This window comes from Hibiscus syriacus, unplaced genomic scaffold (assembly GCF_006381635.1).
Source record: "Hibiscus syriacus cultivar Baekdansim isolate YM2019G1 unplaced genomic scaffold, ASM638163v2 tig00111701_pilon, whole genome shotgun sequence".
Lineage (NCBI taxonomy): Eukaryota > Viridiplantae > Streptophyta > Magnoliopsida > Malvales > Malvaceae > Hibiscus > Hibiscus syriacus.
In genome coordinates, this window is record NW_024063157.1 from 387912 (window position 1) to 408132 (window position 20221).

A 20221-nucleotide genomic window follows, 5' to 3' on the forward strand; every position below is an offset into this window, starting at 1 on the left:
ATTTGTTGTCAGGACAGAATATAATATTAAATATTCTATTATAAATCATGTACACATAATAATATAACCAAACAAATTTTGTACAAACCCCATGCTTAAGTCAATTTTTGCATCAACAAAACTCAACGCATATTTTACTTGAAAGTCACAAATAATCCAACATATAAAGCAAGAGAAAGAATACATCTACATTAATCATGCATAGAATACAAAATGTTAAAATGTGATTACAAAATTTTAAGTGAACAATGTTTATGTCAATTTTATATGTTTCACATTTACGATCACGAAAAAGAATAGTGAATTACATATAATATATTTTAAAGATCATACTTATATTTATATTTAAATATGTGTTTAGCGTGAATATCATATATGAATATAATTATAAACATTATGCATATAATATTTATTTATCGAAAAGTGAGATGATTCCCCTCCCGAATTCTACTGTTAACCCAAGCATTTCGGATATTAGGAGTGAGAACAGGTCTTCTTCTATTCCGTGTGCTAACATCTTTGTCTACTGCTATAAAGCCATTGATGTTTTGCAGAAAGATGTTATTTTCACGTTGTCAGCAATGAAAGTGTTATTTTTAATATATATTTTTATTTTATTTGAGTAAAACGGTGACGATACATAATATCATCTTATTAGGAAAAACAAAACTAAAGAACTCTTATGTTTGAGGCTTGAGAGTGTCTTTGGTGGGAGTCGATACCTAGCGTCCTGAGCTTGGTCATATTTTGTTAAGTTTTTATCAAAACTTATATTTAAGTTATACTATGTTATTATCTTAAAATTATAAACAAACTCAAGTTATTTTTTTATTCTCAAGATACAATACCAAAACAAATCTTAATATTACATTTTTTTTTATAATTTTAATCCTAATATTTCAAAACAATTTAAATATTAACGCATCAAAGGGACTAAAACCACAATAGAAATAAATAAACTATTTCCTCTCATTCAAATTTCAATATTAGATGGTGACATAAGGGACTTGAATTCAAAGCAATGTGAGGTACTATAGTGTACCATGTGCTCAATTATTGCCCTATTTGACATTATTCAAATTCCATAATCAAACAAAGGAGGCAATTTCAACATTAGTCCCTATAAAATTTGAAGTTTTAAATTTAAGATCATGATAAAATTTTATTATTAACCCTCAAAATGACACGATTTTAGTTTAATCCCCTAAGAATAATTTAATTATAAATTAAAATAAGAATAAATTTATTTTTAAAAATTTTTAATTTAATTTTGTACTGTAAAAAGTATTTTTTTTGATGTCACTCATGTTTGTGGATACAAGGATTTGGTTTGTTATTAAGGACGTGCATGTGATTTAGACAAAATTTGATCCTAATATATTTTCTTTAGATTGAGATTTGGTTCGATTGAGTTTTTTTCGATGATAAGATCAATTTTAGATTTTGTATAAAAAAAGTTCAATTCGATTTGAGAAGATAATATAATTATCTCTTATAGATGTAAGAATAATTACAATAATACATCTCTAAATACATTCTTTCAATTAGGTTCATATTTTACTTAATAAAAATATATCTTTTATATATATTTGTTTTTGATAAGTTAGGGTGCATGTTTTTACTTGAAAAATAAGCCGAGTTTTGAGTCGATCTGAATCTATCTAAACTCGGGTCAAATCGAACGACGGATGAAAGTATAGAATACAAGGATCATTTTCGAATCAACTAAAAATTTAATATGACGCGTGTATATCCCTAGTTTTAATGATTCGAGACTAGGGATGATAACGAGTTGAGTTTGACAAAATTCTGACCAACCTAACCTAATATAAAAAAACATAATCCCTTCACTCGAATCCAAATCAAGTTTTAGAAAGTTACATCCGACCCAAAATTCGACCTACGGTGCAAACCTACATCCGATTCTTTAAAAATATATATTTTATTTTTATTTGATCATATAAGTACCTAATTGAAAAATAATTTATAACGAAAAACATGTTTATTATAGTAATCATCTCTAACTGAGCTCGGCGAGTCATCAAACTCCCAAACGGACAAAGACCCATCATTTTTCTCTGAAATCTGCGTCGACCCAAAGCAAGAAAATGAGTCGTGTTCAATATCAGAGGTCGCTCTCCAGGCTTACTTTAGGATTGCATTATCAAAACATGTAGCTTTCTTTGATAGATGGCGGAGATGCTATATGTGAGGCAATGATTTTCGGGTCCAAATTAAATGTTTTTTTCTCCAAAAGATTGTTCCATTCTTTTTGATTGATGATGGATAACTAGTTGTCAAGGAATCGGAATGTTACTGTTTACTGAGATTTTGAATGTGGGGAATTCAAGGAAATGGAAAGATTGTTGATGAAGGTTAGCATTGTTTTAGTTTTCTCTATAATGGGATTAAATCCATCAATTGTGTGGCTTATATTTGATTTTACTTTGCTACTGTCCGTTTGAATTGGGAATTTTGATGGCATTATCTGCTTATTGTATCTTTGGTTTTTGAGTTACATACGTTTATGATTCTGCATTGTTTTGCCATTTTTCAACTAAAGAATCTGTTCTTCGGTATGCATGATTGTTCAACATCATTCATTGTTTTTTGTTGACAATTTACTTCACTCGTAAAGCAAGAATTCCTTCATGAGCTTAGTAATTGGAAAATAAGTGGACTATAAGTCTTAAATGCAGTTTAACATAGAATAATTTTCCATCCGAGTTTTGAAAGCAGGGTGCTTCAGTGTAAGTTATAACAAGGGCATACTTGTTTACTTGGTAAAGGACCAGCTCGACTAAGCTCGTTTATCTGTTAAAAAGGACACACAAACTAGATTTGTGAGCCGTTGAAGTCGAATGTTAGGATACATGAACTTGGTTTAATGAATAACTTGGCTGATCAAGTTCGAACTAGGTTTGATAATGATCGAATCTTTTTCGAGTTGAATCCAAATAGCTTGTGAATATAGGTGTCTCATTTGCGCCTTACCCTTTGGCTATATCTTATGGTACTTTTATCTGCCTAAGCGCAGATCGAAGTTTGCCATACATGTAAACATTAATCTTCCTCGGATGCAAGCATTCTCCCGCAGACTTCAATTGCTTTCTCTGAGATGGCTCTGCAAGTGAAAAACACATGTAGATAGCAAGTGCAATAAGAGAACGAATATGTCAATGAATAGTCATTTAGTCGAGAATAAATCTCGTATGCTTTTCAGCTATGTTTATCTAGTGAGGATGATTGGGACTCTTTATGCACTCATCAAAAACAGGGTTAGCTTTTTTTTCTAAGTTTCAAATGAAAGAGAATGTCGAATCTAATATTCTAATTTGATATATGATGGGATTGAGATTGCAAACTTCTTGTGAGTTCTTACACAGTTTATCTTAGGACATGTTTTTGTACTTATGCTTTCGTATGTGACTAATCTTACATACTGTGTAAAAGAATTGGAAATGCCCAAGTTGTAGGAGACCGGTTACTGGGATTCTGAATGCGGGAGAATTTCAAAGGTTGCTTAAAGATGAAAGGGAAAGGGAAAGGGAAAGGGAAAGGGAAAGGGAAGATTGTCAATGAAGGTTAGATTTGTTTTAGTTCTCTCTAATGGGATTAAATCTATTAATTTTGTGGCTTATATTTGTTTACTTTGCTACTGGCATGGCATTAGCATATGTTATTTTCGAGTTACATACGTTTCTGAAAATGAAGTTGTTTGTGATTCTGCATTGCTTTGCCATTTTTAAACTAAAAAATCTGTGCTTTGGTACCCCCTCCAATCCCACTATGCATGATGGTTCAATTTCAGTCATTGTTTTGTGTTGACTATCACCTCACTTGTATGTCTAGCAGTCTAGGAACATGGAGCTCGAATCGTCTGCTCGTTTTTAAGTATACTCGCACTCGGTTTACTGAATAGGTTTCTCATATAGTTTTTTTTTCAAGGGAAATCTAAATAACTTGCATATAGGTTTCTCATTTGCATGCAAGCATCCTTCCTATAGGTATATCATTCTCTTATCTGCAGACTTTCAAGTGCAATAAGAGAATGGATACATGTCAATGAATGGTCATTTAGTCAAAGAATAAATTTTAGTATGCTTTTCAGCTATGTTTATTCTGTGAGAATGATTTAGACTTTTTGTGCACTCATCAAAAAGAGGGTTCACTTTTCTTTTCAAGTTTCATAGAGAAGAGAATGTAGAATCTAGTGAATGCGACGTTATAACTTCGTTTCTTATAAAGGGATTAATAATTGATTTATGAATATAGCTAAAGATGAAATGATGTGGTCTCTTAAGCATAAAAAAATCAATCACTTAATTTCAGCTATTCTCTTTCGTACACACAAAAATCAAGTCCCAAATCCAGCAAATTCATTACTTTCGGTCCTTCTCGTTTATGCTTTGGTATTACTAGATAAGGGTACTTGATCTCAATCCGACGAGTTCCGGCTTTATTATATAAGCTTGGTTATTTTTTTTCTTCAAAAACAAATTCAGTTTCGAGTTAAGTTGTGTTGTTTTTTTAAGAAGGGAATGTCGGGTCGGGTTAGATTTATGGTAAAAAATATCCGACCAAAGAATAATAATATATTCAATCTATATATATATATATATGAATAATTATTATAATATTCCTATATATATATATATATATGAATTTTATTTTTTTTCTTCAAAAACAAATTCAGTTTCGAGTTAAGTTGTGTTGTTTTTTTAAGAAGGGAATGTCGGGTCGGGTTAGATTTATGGTAAAAAATATCCGACCAAAGAATAATAATATATTCAATCTATATATATATATATATGAATAATTATTATAATATTCCTATATATATATATATATATGAATTGAAATGGAGGTAACATACTTAAGAAGCTAGATTGAATTGACTGAAAATTGATCCAACGCGAACCATTATTATCCCTAAATGAGATTACTTCTTTCAAGGCTAATTTCGTCAAATGAACAGCTCGTCTAACGTGAGCTGTTGCGACCTATTAAAAAGCGGAATAGAAGCGATAAAGTAGCGGAACGGAAAAACAGAATATAGGTGACGTGGACAAATCATAAACTTACACGAAACCAAAAATGAATAAAAACAAACAAATTTTAAGATACTTTATGGAAAACAAGAGAAAAATTCATGGTAAAATATGCTTATACTCCCTCTACTTTGATGAAACTAGATGTCCAGTCTAACAAAAAGTGAAAATTATTATTATTTACTTTTGGGGTTTCAAAATCATTGTCCAATTATTAGTATTGGAAGTTTACTAAATTTATAAATACAAAATTTACACACAAGTAATTATCTTAGTATTTTCTCTATCAAAATTTGTCAAATTGACATTAATTTCCTATTAATCATGGCATGTCATATAAGGGAAACAAATTAACATGTTAAGGTGATAATTTTTTTGGCATAATCACCTATATTTGACTCTTTGATCAATTAATTTGAATCGAATATTGTAAAAATTCATTATGAGATGACCCTTTAATTCTGAATTTTTCTATTCATAATGCCAAAATTAAAAATCCTTATAAAGGTAAATTTTTTTGATGAAAATTTTTAACAATTTTAATGATTAGAATAGGATTTTAAATCAAATATAGGAACTAAATTTCAAATTTTACTTAACTAAAGGGACTAACAAAAGAATTTAACCAGAAGTTATTATAAAGAGAGAAACGCTAAAGGAGCGGTTTTTCTACGTCAAAAGCTAAACATCTTTTCATTCACTTGTTGTAGTACAGCTGCGACACTTTCTTTTTGGATGCCGAGAAAAGGAAAGAAAAAAATCGTCGTCTCTTCTGTTTTCTACTGCTTACACTCAACTCAACTCACTCGTTCACTCACTTTCTTTGTAAGTGTTCCTTTTATCATTAAATATTCTTCTTTTGTTTTGTGAGTATAAAAGAACTTAGCATTTGGTCCAAGTGTTTTGTCTGGTTTAAGGTTGGGGTTCTTGTTGGAAACCTAGTTTTCATGTTGGAGTATTGCTGTATTGGGTGTTTTGAAAAATGGGTTAGATGATTTTGAGTGATTGGTTTTGTAGAATTGCTGTAAAAAAAAGATAAAATTACAAATAAAAGGTATAAGTTACTGTTGCAGGCTTGCTGCACTTTCCTTTTAGTACTGTTTTACTTTTGATTTGTCATGTTTACTGTATATGTATGTATGCATGCATGTATGTATAACCTCAGACTTAGCATCTCAGCTTTCTTCTTAAAGAAGGTACTTATATCCTATCCCCACTAATTGATTTGTTTCATGTTGAATGCTTATGATTTGTGTTTGTGTATATAAATATATTGTGCAGGATACTGTGAGCTTTGTATATAGACAATGGATGACTACCTTGATAAGTATTTCTCTTCCTCACAATGGTCCGATGTTAATGTTAATGTCAAGGAAAGGTCATCTTGGGTCCATGGCGAACCGGATCAGCCAAATGCACTGCTGGTTAGTTCACTAGGAGTTTACCAAGATGATCAGCCAAATCACACCTCGACGCAGATGGTAGATGGAAGCTTGGGATTTGGAAATCTAGGACTGCAGTTTAATGCGGATGTTCATTCCTCTGGCTCAATGAGCCTTCAAGTTGTTGGTGATATGACTCTGTCTCGATCAGGGAATGTGGTGTGCAATGGAGGTGACTCTTCCAAGTTTCGGAGATCACTTACAGGCTTAGAAATCCTTTCTCCTATTCCACAATCGTGGCATCTGCAACCGTATGACGGTGTACTTTCTTCCCTTCCGACTTTGATGGAACAAACCAGAATGCAAAGCTCTTGTCTTCAACATGATAACGGAAAAGTAGTTGATGATGGTAATTATGGCAATATTAACAGATTTGTGGAGATTGGTAAGATTCTGCAACCGGAGTACTTATCATCATCAATCAATGCAAAGGTATGGTGGCAAAAGCCGAGCCATCGTTGTTTTAGTTCGGAGTTAAAAGTTTTAGTTATCTTTTGTTGCTCATAATGTATCAGGGAAAACACGATGCCGAAAATTCTCTTTACTCATCTTGTCCGGCCGACCGCCCGGTAACAAATACTACGACAGTCTTACCTTCTCTGCTGCAGGTACTTGTAATAGTCTCAATTCTCTGAGTACTTGAATTATGGTCCCTATTTCTCATCATTCTTTTTCTAGGCTTACTAGCTTTGAACTTTTAATACAGAGTTCATCACATGCTCCAAACAATGATTGCAATGGAATTGCGAAGCCTCGAGTTAGAGCACGGCGAGGTCAGGCTACCGATCCACACAGCATTGCAGAGAGGGTCAGTCACTCGGCTGTAATATTTCTTGTCTTCTAAGTTCATAGTCTCGAGTTGATTTTTTGAGATTAGCCTTTGTTCTATTGTTTGATCGATTGCAGCTCAGAAGAGAGAAGATTGCCGAAAGGATGAAGAATCTGCAAGAGCTTGTACCTAATTCTAATAAGGTACGTTTTCTGTATGTACTTTGCTATGTTCATTAACAGGCCTAATAGGAGCACATTGATTTTACTTTTGAGCACATGTCGCATACGAGTATGTGTCTGATCTTGGTGAGCTTTGCAGACTGACAAGGCCTCTATGCTCGTCGAAATCATAGAGTATGTCAAGTTCCTTCAGCTCCAAGTGAAGGTAAGGCTAAGCTTTTGTTAATATCGCAAACCCGAGCCAGGCTTCAAAAGAACTAACCAGAAACCATTGGCTGTCTGCTTCTGCAAATTATTTGCAGGTACTAAGCATGAGCAGGCTGGGGGCAGCAGGTGCAGTTGTTCCTCTCATCATTGATAGCCAAGCTGAGGTGCCAAATTCTTGCTTCTTGAGCCCTAAACCCGAAGCCCTAAAACGTCAAAATTCCCGGATTTTATCATCAGCTATAACAACAGTTTGTCTAAATTATGTTCTATCAGGGATCTAATGGTTTAACACTAACACCCTTGGTGGGTGAAGGAGTTGATTATTCGCCATCTCCCGAACAAGTCGTTTTTGAGCAAGAAGTGGTGAAACTCATGGAATCCAACGTGACAATGGCCATGCAATATCTGCAAAGTAAAGGTCTTTGCCTCATGCCAATTGCGCTCGCCGCTGCCATATCAAACAGGAAGGCAACATTGTCGTTGTCGTTGGGTCCTGCTTCCGAGGAGAGGAAGAAATCCGGTTTCGCCGACGGTGTTTTAAGCAACGATGATATTGTCCACAACAACACCTGCAGCAGGAGCAGCAGCAGTGGCACTGGGATTCATCAATTAACAACCTGTGATGGTAATTCTTTGATTGAAAAGCTAAATGGTTGCAATGGCACCTTCAAACAAGAAGAAATCAACACGCTGTGCACAGCCAAATGACTGAAATCCCATGCCAATATGTAATGTACTGCAGATTTTATATGTTTAGTACATTATCTTATCATTATTGTTATTTTTTGAGTTATTTGCATAAAACATCCTTGATTTATTGTTTAGATTCTAAATTATATGATAAACTTCAAAACATTCTAACCGAGTACTCAAACTATCAAAATTCTTTCAATGAGATCCTTCCATTAGTTTAGTATGTAAGCCGGATATGACAATACATATTTAAAACTCTTGAAATAAATTAGGCTTAATGGTATCTAAGGCCCTCAAACTTTTTAAAAAATTAATATAGCCCTCGAATTATTTGTGTATTCATTGTGACCCTTAAACTCGAAAAAAAACTCAATGTGACCTTTTGATCAACGGTTTTCGTCGTTGATTGCATAAAACATCCTTGATTTATGGTTTAGATTCTAAATTATATGATAAACTTCAAAACATTCTAACCGTCAAACTATCAATATTCTTTCAATGAGATCCTTCCATTAGTTTAGTATGTAAGCCAGATATGACACAATACATATTTAAAACTCCTGAAATAAATTAGGCTTAATGGTATCTAAGCCCCTCAAAATTTTTAAAAAAATTAATATAGCCCTCGAATCATTTGTGTATTCATTGTGACCCTTAAACTCGAAAAAAAAAACTCAATGTGCCCTTTTGACCAACGGTTTTCTTCGTTGACCATTACAATATTAAATGACATTTCATGGTACTAATGTGCCAGTCCATAGTGACCGATGATGGTTTGAAATAATTTAGGTACTAAACATGTAGTTTATTCTGAATTATATAGATAATTTATTTTTGGCAAAAGGGCACGTGAAGCTCCTGTAAAAAAATTAATGTGGCCCTCATACTTTTTTTCTCTCTCAATATGACCCTCTTACTCAAAAAAGAATTTAATGTGATCCTTTGACCAACGTTTTCTGTCACGGACCAACGGCCCCGTTAGTTCATGCTTATGTGATATGTCGAGCCGGCGAGTGCCCTTTGTTTTATGCTATTATAAACGGGTAAATTACACAATTCATCACTCAACTATTTTATCTCTCCCATTTTAGTCACTAAACTTTAGAAGTTTTCAATTTAATCACTCAACTTTTGAATTGCTCTTATTTTAATCACCTTTATGAATGATATGACATTTATTTTATTAATATATGTGATATCGATCTTCACTATTTTAGCAAGGATCAAGCTTGTTTTCGGTATCGGTCCTTCCTTATTACCACAAAGCCTCTCCGCTTCCGCAACCGTTCAACCAACCGAAAACCCTAACCTGACGTTGGGGGCAGCCTACTATCTTACCTTCCCTTACCCTATTACATATGGGAATAGGGTCAGCTAATTTTTCATGGAGAAAATGATCAAATCACCGCAACTAGTGGGCGGCGTCGACGCAAGAGATGATCTTTACTCCATGTTACCAAGCAGTATCCAATGGTCTCTAAGGAGTAGGGTTTTCGGCCAGCGATCCGGTGCTCTTCAGTGAACGGAGAACTGCTCTGGAAAGGATTTCGGGCTGGTTATCGCCATTAGCACACAACATGATCAAATGGCAAAGCGAAAGGAGCTTCGAACAGCAGAATTCGTTGCCCAAAACGAATGTTCTTCTTTTACAAACTCGTTTCTTTGCGAACAAAGACAAGACCGAAGCAGCCATTACCCAACTGCTGGTGGGTTTGAATTACATTTGGAGATTCGAAAGGGAAATGACAGCAATGGCATTGTTCGAGTGTAGCAACTTTAACGTGCAAAGTTGCAGTTAATTTGCTTTTGATTTTTTTTTTCCTGCAAATTTTAATTATACGTCACTGGTGCCTGATCTTTCAAGGGTTTGTTTTGCAAATCTAACACCTTTGTCTGTAAATTTGTATAATATTATAGAGATGAATACAAATGGCATGGATGAATATTGCATGACATGTCATTGATGGCTTATAGTGATCATGTGAAAGATTCCACCGAAGATGGTCGTAGACATAGTAGTAATTGTCTTTCTTTGTTGTTGTTACCTGAACCAAATCATTGGGCCTAGATTCACATGGCTTATAGAGTAGTTTAATTATTACATCATATTACTGAATTTTAGTGGCATTATGTGATTAAGTCTTTTAGATTATATTAAAGATGAGAATTCTAAAGTTAAGAGTAGAGAAAAAATAGATTGAAGAAGTAGTTATATAATAAAATTTAGAGTATCGTTGTCGAATTTGATCAAATAAGATTGCTAAATAGATTATGTTATTTTGTTTAGATAAGAGAGATGTACCGAGAGTAGCATTCTTACTTTAGAATTGAAAAATCATAAAAATTGAATGATGTTCCGATTTGATTTTCCCGAAATCTTTAAACCTTTTTAAAATGAATTAATATATCAATAGAACAAATATTAGTGTCATTTAATCTCCATAACAATACAACTTTTATGCAAATTATATAGATAGATATAGACGGTATTTGTAATTTCGCAAAATTTGACAAAGCATTCCTTAAAAAGGCAAAAGCATTTTGGGTATACAATTCGTCACTTAATTAATAACGTTATATTGAATCCCAAAAAATAGTTTACAATAAACTTGTTGGGTTTATTTTATGTTGCAGAATGGGGAAAAGATAAAGGCAAGTTGGATTATTTAAATACAATTTTGAAATTTTAATTTAATTAATATTGTTTTAATCATGTATTAATAAAATAATAATAATAATAAATGCCACATCATATATAAATATTAATAATATAAGTCATGGTGATTAAAATATGAATAATTCAAAAGTTGAGTGATTAAATTGATTTTTTAATGTTTAGTGAACAAAATGGGAGAGAGAAGATAGTTAAATGATGAATGATGTAATTTACTCGTTTATAACAATATTAAACAAAAGGCATTGGCTTGCTTGATGTGCCACGTCAATAGGAATTAACAGAGTTATTGGTTAGTGATAAAAAACGTTTGTCAAATGATCACATTGAATTTTTTTTCGGAGTTAAAAGGTCACATTAAGAGAATAAATAATACGATGATCATATTGTTTTTCTTTAAAGTACAAGAGCTTCACATGTCCTTTTGCCTTTTAACATGCGAGATCAAAACTATCTACACGCATGTTTAAAATTTTATTAAATATACTCCATTTCATATTATAAACTATCTAGACATTTTTAGTTTGAACAAAATATTTATAATTATGTCTATTTAAAAAATTTGATTAACTCAAATTTCAAAGTTTTTTTTTTTCAATTTTTCAATTTGCTCACTCCTAATTCGAAAACTCGACTAGAATTTAGAGACTAATTTAGAATCTAGACATAGTTTGAAGATGCTTCTAACAATTAACTCGTACATTTTTAAAAAAAAATTATTTCATCTTTAGTTGATGTATATTTTGTACATTTTCTTCCGATATTAGTCCCCAAACTTCCAAAACATTCTAATTAAATCCTCAGAAAATCGGTATCACTTCAATCGAATCACTTCAATCGAGTCCATAGATACCTTATTAATTGATATTGAAGAAGTACCCCAAAAACAACATGAAAGTTATAGCATCGCAGTGGAGAAATGATGTTGATATATATATATTTAGAACATTATATTACGAAATTAGTCCCCAAACTTTCAAAACATTCTAACTAAATCCTCGGAAAATCAATATCATTTCAATCGAGTTCTAGATACCTTGATATGGAAGAAACACCCCAAAAACAACATGAAAGTTACAGCATTCCAAAGGAGAAACGAAGTGATTGAACAAAAAAGCTAACTCGTTAAATTTACGGTTACTCTTCTTCATATCTGTCTGGCAGAATACAAAGGGGGATTAGGTGGGGATGAGGACTCATTAATGCGTGAGCTATATATGAGAACAACAATACGATACAATAATTACATTTCCTAATATCGTCATGGTTCAGGGTTCGAGATTCGGCATGAATTGCAGTGAGGAACAAAAATGAAATAGAAAAAAGGCTACTTACTTCTTGGGAATCTAAAGCGGATGTTGAAGCATGTCAATAACCATTCGTCAATTTTGGCTTCTTAAAATTTGAGACGCTGCAGTGCGGACAAACGTACTCCCGCCCGTCTGTTTTCGCATAATCCTGTCATTCATGAGACGAAACATAAAGTTAAACCGTATCTGGTACCATAATCCTATCTTGATAGGAAAGATTTAGAAGGTATATATACCTTAAAAGCCCCAAGCCCCTGCCGCCTGTCACAGCCGAAATGAGCCCATTCGCCACAAACTCCGCAGTTTACCCAGTCACCTGCTGCGCTACTGTTTTCACACAAAATCTCCAGTCAGTATCGCAAACAAATCCGTATATGCACAAGCTCATTGTGAATGTGTGCGGGAGAGACCTGTGACATAACAAGCAGCATTCTCCATCCATATCGTCGTGAGCCAATTCGTACTCCAAAAGGTAAGTCTCGTAATGTCTTTTAAGAGTGTTGCCCACTCCCTTACATCAATTATAGAAAAAAGCAACGGTTATCATCCCGACATTGAAAACTCAACAAAAACTTAAAACTCAATAGGACAAGCAACTTCGAAACATACAGTCATTCTATTTGTCAATGTGTGATTGCGCATCTTCGAAAAAACTTGTCCCTTCCAATTTATGCCATTCCCGACATGAAAGCCTCCTCTTGACACCACCTGTTAAGTTCAATCCTTCAACAATATACATTTTTGCCAGATATCCATCGTATTTAGCACATACAATAAATTACCTCTCTATACAAGTTAAAAAGGTCTAGACGCTTCGCATTAAGAACGGCATCGGGAAACTCAATTAACCCACCTTGAGGAACCAACCGAGTATGTCCTCGAAGAACCAGAAACTGCATTACATCTCTCAAAAATTCTTCCTGCCAGAACATAAACAGAAAAACAAATATTCAAATAGTATGAAGGAGAAGTTTTAAAGTATAATGCAAAGAGATTCATAATTTTCCTTATCTTCTGCAACGACTAGAAAACATAATACATGCGGTCACTATATTTGTAAGTTCTTAACTCGAAACTTGGAGAAGATGACTAACCTCCGAGCAAACCTGTATCGGGGTTCTACCACAACCATGTTTCTTAAGAGGTAATGGATTTAAAGATATAATCTGCTGAGCCTGATAAGAACTCGACAACGCTTTCCGATGTGTAACAGCAGGTTGCTTCAAGGGAACTACGGGCAAGTTAACCTTTCCTTGTTCACCATCATATTTCTCGGTCTCAGAAAATCCAGAAAAGGGAAGCATCTTAGGATGACGGGTGTGAGGAACTGGCCTCATAGTAGCAACACTAGTTTTTGATCTTGCAATGCCATTTACACCTTCAATGACAGATCTTTTTCGACTAGGTGGTGGAGGCACCAACCAGCTCGGAGTTCTGGCAATTAGAGAACTATCCAAGGAGGGATCCTTGCCCGGGATTTTGCAAAAGAAAAGAATACGTTCAGCATCATCTTTCTCAAAAGATGCAACTGACAAACCTTGAATGCCAGCAATCCCCAGCATAACTAAGCTGCGGTACGACGCATCTAGTGCAAGTTGCCTTAGTATCTGTCAAAAGTCATTTTGAGAAGTTCATTGCGATTTAAAACAAATCAAGAAAAGTTGGGCAAACATTAAAATGGTTAAAGAAATAGAAAAGCTCCAGAGAAAGTGTAAAATAGTTAAAAGAGAAAATCAGACCTGCGAAGCCCATGTGGGAACTTTCATGCTCACTTCGAACACACTTGCTCCACAGGCAATTGAGGCTGATCTACGAGGCTCCGATGGAGGCGATTTGCTCTCCTCAGAACTTGACTGAGCACGGACTAGCTGACTCTTCTCGATAAGCTCATTTTTTATATGATTTTCCAAAAGCTGAGACAAAAGAAGAAAAAAGGGAAAAATTAAGGCTTGAACTTAAAGTAACAGCACTAGCAATTAACCCAATCACAATCACTTGCCTGATCGTTAAAACAAGTCTGTGCACTACCAGACACTAGAAATGATATGTGAGTCAAACTGCAGGTTGAAAAGTCGCAACGCATGGTCACAACACCACGAGAAAATGTCCCCGCCTGAAGAGGTGGTGGTGGAGCACTATAAGAATGGAATCCCATAAGTACGTTGATGATAATGCACAAAAGTAACTTGGAGGAAGCAGTTGTATGGGGAATGGAAGCTCCATAAATGAAAAGATCAGTCTCGAACATTTAACTCAAAGCCCTCGAAACAGAACGAAGCCAAGAACCCACGTCCCAAAAGAAAACTATAACTAATCCCAAATTTATCGATACCTTGCTCGGTTATGGAGCTTGCTCCCTCTTATCTGAAACAAATGACAATTGAATCGAGTTAATAAGCGAATAAAGCAGAATCGAAGTGTTAGAACAGATTACATCAGACACGAGCACACAACGACACACTACATATGTATAATCATGGGAATATATGGTTCAACAAGAAAGCAATCGTACAAACTTACTTCTATGCATAAGAGGGCATTAAGCCCATCCTCCAAAGATCCCAAAAGGAATGCATCCTGCAAGACATACAGTTAACAACCAATATAAATCAGGGTGAACAAAGTATTTTATTGGGCTTAAAGGTGCCAGAAGCCCTCGAGCTTCACAAAAAAAAAAATTAAACCCCTAAATTTTTTTGCACCCAATTAAGCCCCTATACTCCAAATTTTTTTATCAGTTGGTGCCACTTGTCACGTCATGATGTTTCCACGTGATAGTAATATCTCAGAAAAACCGTTAGGACTTATTGGTCAAAATTGGTCAAAGGGATTAATTGATTCAAATTTCTCGGTTTGAGAGTTCAATTGGGTGCAAAAAAAAGCTCAATGACTTAATTGATTTTTTTTTTAAGTTCAAGAGCTTCAAGCACCCTTAAGCCTATTTTATTGTTTCAAGAACAACTAAACACAAACCTACCAGTACACATGGTGATCCACAAACAAGAAACCTTATAGTCACATCATCATCATATATCTTTACGGCCGAAAGATTTTCAGGAGAGTTTTCTTCCTCTTGCATATCTACCTCTGGTTCACAAACATCAATCTTGGGAGGCTCCCCGAGCAGACGGGGTCCTGGCTTAACACTTTGTTTCTGACTATTAGAAGAGACACTATTGTTGTTCCGTACACAGTATAATCTAAAAGAAGCATTGGCAAGCTGGAATGCATCCCATGTATGACAACACGAACTGCAATGGACCATAATTGCAAAACTTTAGAACTCTACCCGGAAAACATTCTACCAGTTTGTAGATAGTATCTAGGTAAGCCTTCAAATAGGTTAAGCCATCTAAAGTGGAGTGCTTAAATTTGTGTTATCAACTGATTTCAAAAGTTAACAGCACTGCACTATAACTGACTATCCAACGAAGTAGGGAAAATGGGTCATGCTTTGTCGATATAATGAGCGGAGTAGAATATTAGTACCTTTGTATCACTGATAACAGTGCTTGACGAAAATGGTAAGCTGCATAACAAGAGAATGTATTTTTCCAATATATAACATACGGTACCCCCTGCCATGAGAAATGAACATCAATGACTTTCATGCAAACATAACAAATCAATGTACAATCATTTGCCCATAATCATGGTCAATAATAGTTTTACCTTGGTGTGAAGTGCCTCTGCCATTTTGTCACTATCGGGGACCTCTAGATAAACCTACAAAAACATTCGAGACTAGAATATTTCAAATTTCAACAATTATAACAGACTTCAAATAAGCAATGAAACCAGCAAAACTAGCAAAAGGAAATCATAGAACAACCGGAACATTGCATGCACAAAGAATATCCCATATATCTAGCCCTATCTATCACCTTTCCGTATATTTCAACGAGAATGAAATTAAATTATAAACTCCATGGAACAAGTATCATAATCATAACGAAGTCATGCTTCATCACTCACAGTCGTGGGCAATGTCGAACCAAAGAGTCCACATAAAGCTTCTGGAATAGACAAGTCAACACCTCCCCAGACCAGAGAGCCAATCTCTTCACTATCAGCATTCTGCTCTCCTTGCAAGTAAACAAAATTCGGCTCCGATGAGTCGAGAACCCGCCGGAACTCATCAATGCTAGGATTATTCAAAAGCTGAACCTACACTCACACAAACAAAATCTCACAAAATTGCAAAAAACAAACTAACAAAGAACTGTTGGCATTGTTTATATACCTCTAGGCGCCCTGAAGAAGCAAGCACCGGAAAGGGGTATCTCGGCTTATCGTCGAAAACCGGCTGCTTTTGTTTAGTATCAGAAACTTTACCCCCACAAAGAACTGCAAGGAGACTGCAATGGCTCCTTGAAGAACCCTGAGCACTAAACATCATGCAAACATGCCAGACCCAACAAAACTCAAGCTCTGCCACTAAGTCACCGATGCATCTTCCTAAAATACTACTGTGAAATCAAATCAAAACCCTAAAAAGCTTACAGTAAATCTGATAACTCAAGAATCCCACCACTCAAAATCTCCGGATTTCCAAAATTCCAACCAGAGTCTTCACAAATACCTAAAAAAAACCCAAACAGATTGAAGAAAACTCACCGAACCAGATTAGATTGGCAAGAGAATCGAGAACTAGAGTGAGCAAAATCCCAAAACACAGAAGGAATCAAGCTCTCTCGAAGAACAAAAATATAAAAGTACAAAGAGGAACCCCAATTTTAAAAACAATACTCACTCTAATGATAAGAGAAAACTCAAATAAAAAACCCCGAAAGTACACATCTTTTCTTCACCTAATATAAAGACCCAAATCAAAATCAAAATCAAAATCCGATAAATATTTGACTTTTTATTTTAATCTGTTTCTTTCCACGTTCGTTTGATAGTAAAAGCCTAACAATTAAACATCGCGTTACCGTAATTGAAAATATATTGTTACAAAGTACATTACTTGTTCGCAAACTTTAAGAATCTCTACATAAAAATGTTCTTTTTTTCAGCTCTAATATCTGCTTTCTTTTGTGTGTGTTCTTCACTTAAAAGATTAATAAATTTTAGGGAGAAATCCCTGATTATTACAAGATCTACTAAAGATTCTCATTTTTCTATTATCTTTTTCATTTTCTTCGGTTTCTGATTTGGACACAAGTTCAGGACTGGTTGGATTATTCTCAGTATCCAAGGTTGTCCTTTTCACCTGCAAGATGATTGTCATCGATTTTATTACTTAGGTAAATTATACGGGTAGTCTATTATAGTTTCCATTTGTTCGATCTTAGTCGTTAATTAAAAATATAGTTTTAACATTAACGATTCGTTCGATTTTAATCTCTTGATCATTAACTCTCGTTAGTCTATTAATAAAAGTCTAAATTGATAATTAAAAAGAATGTGTCTTCTCCTTCTTTCATAAATTTGAACAGACAAATACGAGAAAGCTTAATACGCTGTTGTCGCGGTCGTTTTTCGGGTGAGTTCGGAATTAAACTTCGACTTAGGAAAATGAATTAGGAGTCGTCACCGATCATTTTAAAATGAATTTAGGTGAGTCGGACACCATCTTACCTGATCTACTTTTTACCAGAAATGTATTGAACTCGAGTCGATTACGGTCAAGGAAAGATTAGCACCCTTGAATCGTCATACCAATTAATTCGTCATTTGTCTTAATTGCGAAAAATTGAAATTAAAATTTAAAAACCCGATTCGAATTACTTACATTTAATTAATTGAAAATATCCCTAAAAAATTAAAAAAATATTAGATAAGAAATAATAAATAAGTATTAAATAAATTAAAAGGAAAAGAAATAAAATTAAATTAAAATAATAATAATAATAATAAAATAATAAAAATAGAAATCTGAATAAAGTGGATCCAATGTAATACCCACCCACAAAGTTGTAGCACCATCTTGCCATCCCTCTGAATAGCCTTTTTGGCATCCTTCACATCCCACAACTCACGTGGGCTTTATTATTTATTTAAGAGAAAGGCTGAGATTGCTATTAATAATGTCAGTTTTCTCTTGCTTAGCATCCTTGAAAGCTATTGTCGATGACACGTCCTGATGAACAACCGAGTCATTGAGTGCACGGTGAGTTGCTGGATCGAATGTTAGAGAAGGAAAATGGAGGGTTCTGGTCTACTTTAGGGTCGTTTAGCTTGCTGCAGCCGATGAACGAGATCGAATAGGCATCGCTTAAAACCTCCTACCGGGTCCACCACCGCGGCCGAACCCGATTTGAGGAACGACATCCACCGGGTCAACCTTAACGAGACCAGGGATATCAACCATCCCAAGAACCAAAAGCATATCGAGCGTTTCCTTATCGACTTCGATTTGGTCGACCTTGATAGCAGATTCATCGGAGACGAAATCCATGCGACGCTCACGCTCTTCCTCTTGGAGTTTAAGGGAAATGCCGCGAACGAGACCCCTCTGAATTCGTTTCATCAAATGGGTGGAGAACCCGGCGATCTTGTTGCGGAGCCTCTTGGATGGGATGATGGAGACTTCTTCGATGATCTTCTTGTTGGTGTGGAAATCGAGCGTCATGCGAGAGTAGTTCCGCTCGATCACCTGACGGGAAGACTTCTTCACTGTTCCAAAGGATTGAAGAGCAGAAACGACAACTTGAAGGACTTGATTGCGTCGACCCATGGTAGCCCCGGAAGCTCCATGTTTCTCCCTCTTTATCTTCTTCAAAAAAAAACTCAAACTTTGATATACCATTTCTCCAGCTTGGCCAACAATGAGGAAGAAAATGTTGATTGCCGCCAAAGCCCACCATTGTCAGTGCTTCAGTTTAAGAAACGGTGACTGCTCCATCAAATTTTCGACCTTGTAAAACAGTTTTACAGTTCACTTCTGATTTCTGATGAGAACCTGTCCCAGAATCGCGGCTCGCCAAAATTATGAGAGAGGTGAAGAAGGAATACGATCGGAAGAGAAATAAAATTTAAAACAAATGGGAAATTTCCAGTTTTTTTCTCAACGAAACTGCACTTGGTCTCCCCCCCTCATCAGAGAAACCTTAGACTCCATTTTAAATGAAAACAAAATAGGAAGTGCTCTCCTAATTTTTCGGTGGCTTTGTTGGCCAATTAGGTGGAAGGTGGAATGGACGTCGTGGGAGTAGTGGGTGGAAGGTGAAAGCAATAGGGGTTACTTCATTTTTTGGTAGTGGGTAGTTTGTTGAAATGAGGGCCTGCAAAAATAATTATAAACTAATAAAATAAAATAAATAATAATATAATATAATGTTTTTTAGACCCGAACAAAACAGTGTCGACGGCTGTTATGAACTTTTTTTTTATACCATTGACCGAGTCCAATAAATCTTAAACCAAAGCAAAAGATAACCATATACATTTATATATGTTATGTAATAAAATATTAGTAAAGACTGCAAAGAAGATACTAACCAAAACTTGCACCAGTTGTGATTGGAATATCAGTTACCAACCTAAAGAGTTTAATTTTGATAAGAAAAAAATTAGTAAAATACTGTAATACTGAAGTGTTAAATCTACGACTTATCAAATGCTTTGTTTAAAATGTGGAGTGCACTGTCTTGAGGTTTTCCAAATACATGAAAAATACTAAAACTAAACATTTTAAGTACTTGCATCTGCCTTCTTTCCTCTCTATCACTGCTATATTTCTATGTACATATATACATATAAAAGAGAAAGAGAAAGTTCACCAGTTAAAGTATTCCCTGATGTTATATATACATATAACCTGCACTGAATATAAGGGAGACAATCATTAAGAAACCAAAAACACTTCCTTAATGTGTTAGTGTGTATATAACTGTACATGCAAGTGTATTTATACCGCTAGTTTGACATCTGCTTTTGATACCAATT

At 34.8% G+C, this 20221-nt stretch overlaps 3 protein-coding genes and 1 pseudogene across 3 annotated transcripts; 2 read left to right on the forward strand and 2 right to left on the reverse strand.

The window, feature by feature from the left end:
• Positions 1–5789: 5789 nt before the first annotated feature.
• Positions 5790–8383, forward strand: LOC120167813. Its single transcript, XM_039176707.1, has 8 exons — positions 5790–5876; positions 6333–6925; positions 7009–7101; positions 7200–7301; positions 7400–7465; positions 7584–7649; positions 7747–7815; positions 7925–8383. Exons 2-8 carry the CDS (start codon positions 6359–6361, stop codon positions 8357–8359), a joined length of 1398 nt encoding a protein of 465 aa, XP_039032638.1. The 5' UTR covers positions 5790–5876; positions 6333–6358; the 3' UTR covers positions 8360–8383.
• Positions 8384–9512: 1129 nt separating this feature from the next.
• On the forward strand, positions 9513–10144 carry LOC120167829 (annotated as a pseudogene).
• Positions 10145–12122: 1978 nt separating this feature from the next.
• Positions 12123–17023, reverse strand: LOC120167811 (AT-rich interactive domain-containing protein 4-like). The gene is made up of 16 exons (XM_039176706.1): positions 16946–17023; positions 16572–16794; positions 16304–16495; positions 16001–16054; positions 15818–15906; positions 15306–15579; positions 14849–14905; positions 14661–14692; positions 14328–14463; positions 14068–14241; positions 13423–13935; positions 13111–13248; positions 12938–13036; positions 12739–12839; positions 12565–12655; positions 12123–12476 (listed from the first exon to the last, which is right to left on the reverse strand). Exons 2-16 carry the CDS (start codon positions 16725–16727, stop codon positions 12387–12389), a joined length of 2196 nt encoding a protein of 731 aa, XP_039032637.1. The 5' UTR covers positions 16728–16794; positions 16946–17023; the 3' UTR covers positions 12123–12386.
• A 1223-nt stretch (positions 17024–18246) lies between these two features.
• Positions 18247–19457, reverse strand: LOC120167837 (40S ribosomal protein S17-like). Its single transcript, XM_039176730.1, has one exon. The coding sequence runs from the start codon at positions 19080–19082 to the stop codon at positions 18549–18551; it is 534 nt and encodes a 177-aa protein (XP_039032661.1). The 5' UTR covers positions 19083–19457; the 3' UTR covers positions 18247–18548.
• Between the last annotated feature and the right edge of the window lie 764 nt (positions 19458–20221).

What these genes read in the sequence shown, in the direction of transcription:
- LOC120167811 (XM_039176706.1), bottom strand. Translation starts at nt 16,727, where the DNA reads ATGATGTTTAGTGCTCAGGGTTCTTCAAGGAGCCATTGCAGTCTCCTT. An exon ending in GTGGATCACCATGTGTACTG is followed by an intron (nt 14,906 to 15,305) that starts GTAGGTTTGTGT and finishes TATGTCTTGCAG; the next exon opens with GATGCATTCCTTTTGGGATC. An exon ending in TTCCCACATGGGCTTCGCAG is followed by an intron (nt 13,936 to 14,067) that starts GTCTGATTTTCT and finishes GACTTTTGACAG; the next exon opens with ATACTAAGGCAACTTGCACT.
- LOC120167837 (XM_039176730.1), bottom strand. Translation starts at nt 19,082, where the DNA reads ATGGTATATCAAAGTTTGAGTTTTTTTTTGAAGAAGATAAAGAGGGAG.
- LOC120167813 (XM_039176707.1), top strand. Translation starts at nt 6,359, where the DNA reads ATGGATGACTACCTTGATAAGTATTTCTCTTCCTCACAATGGTCCGAT. An exon ending in CACACAGCATTGCAGAGAGG is followed by an intron (nt 7,302 to 7,399) that starts GTCAGTCACTCG and finishes GATCGATTGCAG; the next exon opens with CTCAGAAGAGAGAAGATTGC. An exon ending in TCCTTCAGCTCCAAGTGAAG is followed by an intron (nt 7,650 to 7,746) that starts GTAAGGCTAAGC and finishes AATTATTTGCAG; the next exon opens with GTACTAAGCATGAGCAGGCT.